Source organism: Portunus trituberculatus, chromosome 30 (genome assembly GCF_017591435.1).
Source record: "Portunus trituberculatus isolate SZX2019 chromosome 30, ASM1759143v1, whole genome shotgun sequence".
Lineage (NCBI taxonomy): Eukaryota > Metazoa > Arthropoda > Malacostraca > Decapoda > Portunidae > Portunus > Portunus trituberculatus.
Window position 1 is genome coordinate 2,501,465 of NC_059284.1, and position 8,528 is coordinate 2,509,992.

The 8,528-nt window shown below is 35.8% G+C and overlaps 1 protein-coding gene across 8 annotated transcripts in view; it reads left to right on the plus strand.

The window, feature by feature from the left end:
* Positions 1–8,528, plus strand: part of LOC123510739 (ankyrin-2-like) — a 98,502-nt gene that overhangs the window by 56,118 nt on the left and 33,856 nt on the right. For all 8 annotated transcript variants that reach the window (XM_045266087.1, XM_045266083.1, XM_045266090.1 and 5 more), the window contains one exon: positions 7,391–7,797. In XM_045266087.1, coding sequence (XP_045122022.1) covers positions 7,391–7,797 — 407 coding nt within the window. The remainder of the gene's footprint in view (positions 1–7,390; positions 7,798–8,528) is intronic.

Here is an 8,528-nt window from a genome sequence, read left to right on the forward strand (position 1 = left end):
AGTTATATATATATATATATATATATATATATATATATATATATATATATATATATATATATATATATATATATATATTCACATACATACATACATACATACATTTATATATAAACATTTCGTTTTTAATAAACGCCCCCCTAAAAAATACATTTTTCAAAAATCAGCCACAAAAATGACCTGAAATATAAAAATCATTATTAATAATAAAAAGTTAATGTTAACACTCGCTTTGTTATGCATGCCTATGAACAATTTAATGGACAACTTAAGGGGGTCCAACAACTCGAGCAACCACGTTTTTCTTCGGCTAGGCACTCACATAAGCTACGCCGCGGTCACCAGATGTTTTAGCCATGAAGACAGGTCACTTTTGTGTTTTTTTGGCTTCACAGATAAAGCACGATCCTCCTCATAACTTTCAAAATCACGGTCTCTTCCTAAATCACTCATTTTTGCGTAACAATCACAAAAAAAATGCGGAGAGTAAGCGACGTAATTGTTAAAAGGCAAAGTGTAAACAATAGACTGAAGCGGAAAGTTTCTCATTGGCCGAGCGCCATGCGGAAAGAGAATGCCGCGTCATGATTGGCTGAGCGCGCTGTGGGTTAGGATACTACCGCACTGGGATTCTACGTACATTGGTCTGTAGATGGAAATAAACAAGTCACTCGGTTTCCTACCGCTGAAATACCCTTAATAAGAGCGAATTTTGCGTTTCTGACTTCAACAAGTGGTTTCTACTAGTGCATCTATCGGGTGCTATTCGTAACTCCAAACCGCCAAATTTGAGGGTTAGGCCACTCCCGCTCTACCGGCCTCATATGATCTCTGGAATGTGTAAAACGTACATATGTGGCTTTCTGAAGTGATAAACGTAATGCAAAAATTTGAGTTAGTTTGAGTTAGATAAAGTTAAATGTAGCGAGATATAAATGTGCATTATATAAATCTCAGGAACTGATGCATCAGATGATGGTGAATGATCTTTGCATACGCACTTGTACCAAGCAATTTTGCACACTTCCTGCTGGCCTAGGGGTGAGGCAGTGTCCAAGTTACTCCATTTAGGTGTTAATATTTGTTCAGGGAGGAAAGAAGAAAGGGAAAAGGATGATTTTGCAAATCCTCTCTGGGGATGATTTCATTCAGAAAGATGAGGAACGCCTCAAATGTTCTTTTCGACAAGTTCCCAAATATGGATTTTTTTTTTTTTTTAGCGTATACAGTTAAAAAAAATCACCAAAATTTAGTAAAGAGAGCTAGAGGATCAAGAAGATTGTAAATTGATAGATGTTGAAGGATCTTCCTATTGAGTCTATTAAAAAGAAGAAAAAAATAAGAAGAAAGAAAGAACTATAAGGAGGGACAGTATAAACAAAGATTCTTAGATCTTTGTCTTAAAATTGGTCTTATTTCTTAAGAAATCTTAAATATGAGTCTCGGTCTTGATTTAGATATGCTGAGAAGAAATATTAAGTCACAGTATGAAATGGTATCAGAGCAAACCAGTAAAATGTTGTGTTTCTCAATTTCGAGTTAATTGTGCAATCATTTTACATTTTTTAATGAAATAACAAAAAATATAATTTATACATTTTGCAAGGATATGAGAACATAAATGTGTGTATATCTACAAGCAAATTCCATGAAGCATAAGGTGAATGTATTTTGTGTTAGTGTGTACGAACTTGAACCCAGCTGGCCCGCTCCCCTCACTTAGTAGAGCCTCATTTCCTGCCCTTTTTTTTTTTTTTTTTTTTTTTTTTCTTTTGTTGGAATAAAGGAGATGAGAATTAGCTAATACAGGAAACCTAACTTGACTCATGAAGACTTTCCTTTCTCATACAGTCGATGTTATGAGGATATATATAGCTTGATTGGTTTCATCGTTCAACAGCACAAACACACTCAAAAAAAAAAAAAAATGCTTCATGGGGCTCTATTAAAAAAAAAAAAAAAAAAAAGGCAAATGAGACACGTGAAAAGTAAGATAAAAACCCGAGGTAATAATACTTGCTGGAGAGTTGTATTCCTTATTGGCTAGATAGCATTGTATTTAATATTTTGATTTCTACCGTCGGCGCATCATTTCTTCCCGTGTGGCTCTCTAAACTCTCCCTGGTTCTCCCGTTAAGTCTGTTACAAATAACAGTCTACAGATGTAGTCTATTACATCAAAAACCTTAAATTCACTTATGTCATCCAGAACCTCCTTACGGGGGTAATACATCCTAAGTAGGCGGGCTTGGACTACATTAAATAAATTGGTTTCATCATAAACCTTAAAATAATCCACCTGCGGAAGTGTCTTAAATCTAAGACCAATATTTAGGATCAATTCGGGAAGTTAACATCAAAATTAAGATTGAAAATGCGTCTAAGACAAATTTTCATACTTAAGGTTACTTATCAACACCGTCCCAGGAGATCAATGCAATGTGACAGTAGTTTGAGGAATCATAATATCACTAATTTTTAGGAACAGGCTAAATGTAGGTAAACTTTCCCCCAAAAAAAGAGCGGTAGAAGATGATGGACAGTTGAAATAGTTTGGCCAGGCAAGGTGTAGTCATGAAGACACATTTTTGGGGAATAATAGGAAGGACCTCATGAGGTCCAAACGCGTTCCAGGAGTTTGGTTAGCAAGGACATGGCAAACATCATTTCGAAGAATTTTAGTCGGTGGCATGAAATAAACAGAGAGGGAGAGCAGAGGGAAGGACAAACACAGAATTGTTATGGTTAATTAATAGGTGTGTTGTACATGAACGGTCAAGCGTTCACTATTTCTCACACATCTTTCTCAGGGCTGGTAACACAAACACCAGGTTGGTTTATCAGTATATCACACTACACTCTACACCAGGGTTTCTCACCCGCGGTTCTCTGGAACCTTAAGGTTTCGCAAAAGGTCCCTAAGGGTTCTGCAAGAACAAGTGAGATAAGCTAATGCACTTTTGATTTTTATTTAATTTCATATACGTAATATAACTAAACACGCACAATATATTATCGGTTATTGTAACATTATAATATAGACATCATCATATCTATCCCATTATGTTATCAAAAATATAATCATTGGGAATATATTTAGTGATGTTATGATATTTGTCACGTGATATACAAGGAAAATAAAATGAGAAATATATGAGAAATATTTGGTATATAATTTAGTTTTTGCGCGGGGGTTCCTTGAGACATGTAATTTATTTGAAGGGTTACGCAAGGGTAAAAGGTTGAGAAACGCTGCTCTACACTAAGTTAGTCTGCGCACACAGAAGTCCACAGCGCCCTGGCAGTCGTTGGGAGCGTATACCGGGTAGCTCGTCTGCTCATCAGACACCGTCTAAAACCGGAGGGCTTCATCTGTTCCACCTTCGTCAGCAAACTCACTAACGCTGTGATCGACTCGTACATTTAAGAATACTTACAAATGCATTAATTACAATAGTCAAAGTATTATATAATTATAAATGTAAAAAGTCAAATATATATTTGTATTAAACGTATGTCTATGCTATTATACAAGTTGTAATTATATATATGTAATTTAATAACTAGATATTCCCTTACTGAACCTGTCAAAGCGGATGTTGACCTCAGCATGATCTTCTCTTGGAGGTGCATGCGAAGGAAAAGAAAAGGAATGTGAACTATAAGGACTTCTCGCTAACATCAGCCCTGCTCTCATGGCTATATTTGTAGACACAAGGGAAATAATTATATACAATTCAGAATCATCCAAGGAAAAGTTCAGCATTAAACACACTGTTATATTTGTCTTACATGCATATATTTTAAAAATAATAACTAAGTAAGACAAATAACCCTTTGCAAGCTTTATGGGCAATGCTATGAAATGAAAAAAAAAAAGACGGAAAAATATTTAACCTATATGAAAAGAAAAGAAAACGTAATATGCATTTACGTATATACACATCATAGGTACATGCATAGGTACGTCTGTGAATTAAGAAAAATGGCAGTAAGATGGCATAAGAATGGCATAAGAATGAAGTAAAGTAGGGAAAGATGAAGCGGTAAAGTTATTAGAGATGTTTTTTGCTATGTAGCAGAGGTCTCGAGGTAAGCTGGATCCTGAAATATTTTGACATTTTCTATCAATGAAAGAGTTTTCAGCAAATATGATAACATATTTGGTACGATTCCGGGCACAAATATCAGGTGCTTGAGATTCAGGTGATGGAAAGCAAAAATATCTTTTGTGGGCCATATCTCTCTCTCTCTCTCTCTCTCTCTCTCTCTCTCTCTCTCTCTCTCTCTCTCTCTCTCTCTCTCTCTCTCTCTCTCTCTCTCTCTCTCTCTCTCTCTCTCTCTCTCTCTCTCTCTCTCTCTCTCTCTCTCTCTCTCTCTCTCTCTCTCTCTCTCTCTCTCTCTCTCTCTCTCTCTCTCTCTCTCTCCCTCTCTCTCTCTCTTTACCAAACCAAGGTTTGGAAGGTTTGGGTTGAAAGAAAGAGTGAGGAATGTAAACTGTTACTTATTTTATGTGGTCAACACTCAAAGATTGGTCTCTGATACGCAAGGAGTAGTCATTCTAAGGAAAATCATCATAATATCTCCTCAGATTTCCCAAACTGTAGAGGCAAAATGCCAGAAACATCTCTGCTTTCGGTGTCCTGATGGGGGATTAGGGAAACAGGATAAGACAGAGGTATGGAATTGTGATCGGAGAAGACCAACAGAGAAGATAGTGAAACAGTATAAGCAGGACTAAATGTTAGAAAAAGCTCAAGACTGTTGAGCGCATCTTCAAGAATACAAGTGAGGTACTGCACCAATTACTTTAGCTCATGGAAGATACCAGCGTTGAAAGCTAGTTCACCAGGATTGTCGTTGAAGTGAGACGAAGCCCAAACCTTATGGTGAACATTATTTTTTTTTTTCTTATTCTTCACACCTGATTTTACAAATATGTTAAAATGGAAATAAAATTAACATATAGGTCCGATGAATTTCTTTAAAGAAAATACTGGAAATACAATGAAAAATGGTATAGAGATTATCGCAGCTTGCAATGAGTGGGTACTATTTACACGTTGTGAACAAACATTGCCACTGAATTTTCATGATGGAAAGAAATAATACAAGCAAGAACACAGAACACATAACAGAAATCCTCTTTTACACATTTATGTACAAATTATGTGTATACCTAACACACTAAAAGCACAAAAATAACATTGTACATATGCAGTTTCCATTATTTTATTAACATTTGACACAGAGAAAAAAATCATCACAAGTAAATACCTGTTTGTAGGTGGATAATGTGACCCACTTATGAAGTTAAATAATCAAAGAATTTCGTATAGTCAGATGACTTTGGTGAAAGGTACAAAGCACAGATAAATCTTGTTAGGGAGTGACTTTGAAGTTGTAGGCAGAGGGTGGAAAACCCATAAGATTCAAAAGCATGGGTACATGAGCAAGTAAAGATGTTGTGCACATAGACACAACATCCATCTTTTGGACGAAAAATGATGATAGAAAAACTGAAAGGGAACAGCAGAAGCTATTGTCAGATGCCTCACATAGTTTTTGTTTCGGTGAGGAAAACATGAGTGTAAGTAGAGGAGATGTGGTGTTCTTCTGATTGTGAATTAAACAGTAAATGTTGCAGAAATCATAAAGATAAATTTGAGGGAGAGTGGTAAGGCACTAGGGTCGATACCGGAAGACAAGTTCGAGCTGGAAGATTTATGGACCTTTCCTCAGAAGAGGATCCCGAAAGAGTTGCCATTTATTTTCTAATCTTAAAGTGTGTGTGTGTGTGTGTGTGTGTGTGTGTGTGTGTGTGTGTGTGTGTGTGTGTGTGTGTGTGTGTGTGTGTGTGTGTTGTTAGGTGCATAAAGCTTTCTGAGAAAGAAAAAGTTTTTAAAGGCTGGCTGCCCCCTTGAGTTGTGAGAAACTGAGGGATATGTTGAGTGAGGTTTTATCTATCTGTAATGATAAGTTTACAGCACCTCTTGAACTAGCGTATGATTAGAACTAGTGTTATTAAATGTCATTTGCAGTATATCATCGTTTCAGCAGATGTCTACTGCCTCTTCCCCCATAGTGTTTGACTTGGAGATATACATTCCTCACTCTTTCTTTTGACTAAATCTTGGACTAACACAGCCTTTTTCGTGTTATATATGATAAAGAGGAGGCCCAGAAAAGATACTTTACTCTTCCATCTCCTAAATCTCATGAACCTTACATTTCTACACAAAATCATGCCAAGCCTGTTCTCCTTTTTTGGTTTATTTCATTGCGATGTTACCACTGTCATCTCATCTATTTATAAAGCTGGATTATTTGGTTTGCTAAAAAAAAAAAATCTACCTTGGATGATTCAGAGTTTGTTCTTCAATCACCCTTCACCCTTTGACTATATAATGCTATACAGTGAAATAATTCGCAGTAATGTTTTATATGTTTCTATTGTACTGTTAACTTGTGCCTCCGTGCTGTTATTTTGCCTAGCCTATCAACATTTACCTTTCTTTTTCGTGGAAGTTTGCCTACATTCAACCTGTTTTCAAAAAGGTTGACTGTCCTAGACTATCATCCAATTGCCGTAATCCCTTGCGTATGTAATGTTATTGAATATATCCAATATATTAATTTATCTCTCTCTCTCTCTCTCTCTCTCTCTCTCTCTCTCTCTCTCTCTCTCTCTCTCTCTCTCTCTTTCGGGGACGTTTAGATATGATAACAATGTGTGGCACGGAGCAATGAGTGTAGGATCAACGAATGCGTGGATGCTTTTACTATTACTACAGTACTACTGATACTGCTAATACTAATAATCTTAACAACAACAATAATAATAATGATAATGATAATAATAATAATAATAATATTATTATTATTATTATTATTATTATTATTATTATTATTATTATTATTATTATTATTATTATTATTATTATTATTATTATTATTATTATTATTATTATTATTATTATTATTATTATTATTATTATTATTATTATTATTATTATTATTATTATTATTATTATTATTATTATTATTATTATTATTATTATTATTATTATTATTATAATAATTATTGATAATAATAATGATAATAATAATAATAATAATAACAATAATAATAATAATAATAATAATAATAATAATAATAATAATAATAATAATAATAATAATAATAATAATAATAATGATAATAATAATAATAATAATAACAATAACAATAATTACAGTAATGATAATAATAATAATAATAATAATAATAATAATAATAATAATAATAATAATAATAATAATAATAATGATATTAATAATAGTATAATAATATTAATAATGGTATAAACTTTTTTCTCACACACACACACACACACACACACATACATAGGATGGACAGCTCTGTATTTTGCTGTACAATACTGCCACCAGCAGTGTGTGGAGACCCTCTTGTCCGTCACCCATCCTACTGCCGTACACCTCAAGAAACTCACACCAGTGCACATCGCCAGTTATTGTGGCCATGTGGATGTACTGGATCAGTTGTGGTGTGCTGGCTGGCCCTTCACCGCCAGGGACCGTGGTGGTTGCACACCCCAACACCATGCTGCAGCAGGGGGATATTTAGAAGCATTGCAGTGGCTGGTGGAGCGTGGTGGTGACCTGCGCGTTCAAGATGATGTTGGACGCACTCCGTTTGACGTGGCAGTGCAGTTTGGGCGCAACGATGTGGAGACATGGCTGGCCAAGAATGGCGGTGGTGTTGTGAGGAACGAGAATCGCCATGTGGCGGAAGTGGTAAGGCTGTGGTTAATTTTCTTGTATTGGTGGAGTGACCTGCTGGAAAGAAAGGAGTACAGAGGAGGATAAGGAGGAACGATAATGGAAAATCAGAGAGTAGGATGTGAAACATGGAGGGGAAGAGGATACGAGAAGAAAGGGAAAAAAAAAAACAGGGGAGGAAAAAGAGGAGCGAAGGGAAGGGTTGTGGGATAGGTGAGAGGATGAGAAGTAAAGAGTTGAGAGGAGGAAGGAAGGAATGGGAGAGAAAAGAAAGGAGAGAGAGAGAATAAACCAAATAGAGGAAAGAAGGAAAAGGAAGGAGAGGTAAGGGAGGGATAGAGAAGAGTGTAATATGACTTGAAGGGAGGAAGAGAAGAGGAAAGAATAAAGTGAGAGGAAGGAGAGAAGAGGGGTGGGATGGAGGAGTGCGTTGTAATTACATCAGTGTAGCTGTCCAGACTAAGTTTTCACCGATGTGCTCAGCATATTCACTCTCTCTCTAGTTTTGTCTAGTGGTGTCTAGTTAGAAATAATTACTAGGGATGTGGAAGCACCAAGCCACTAGAGTTTCAGGGTATTTACAAGATATTCATACTGAGGCAGTTCTGCCTGTCGGACATGCCACATATGTAGCGCCAGCGCCGCCAAATACCTTTCTACCGCCACTTACTGCTACCGGTACTACGGGTGGAGAATGTAAGATAACATGATTATTATATCGTAGAAGAAAGGTATATATTAAAGTA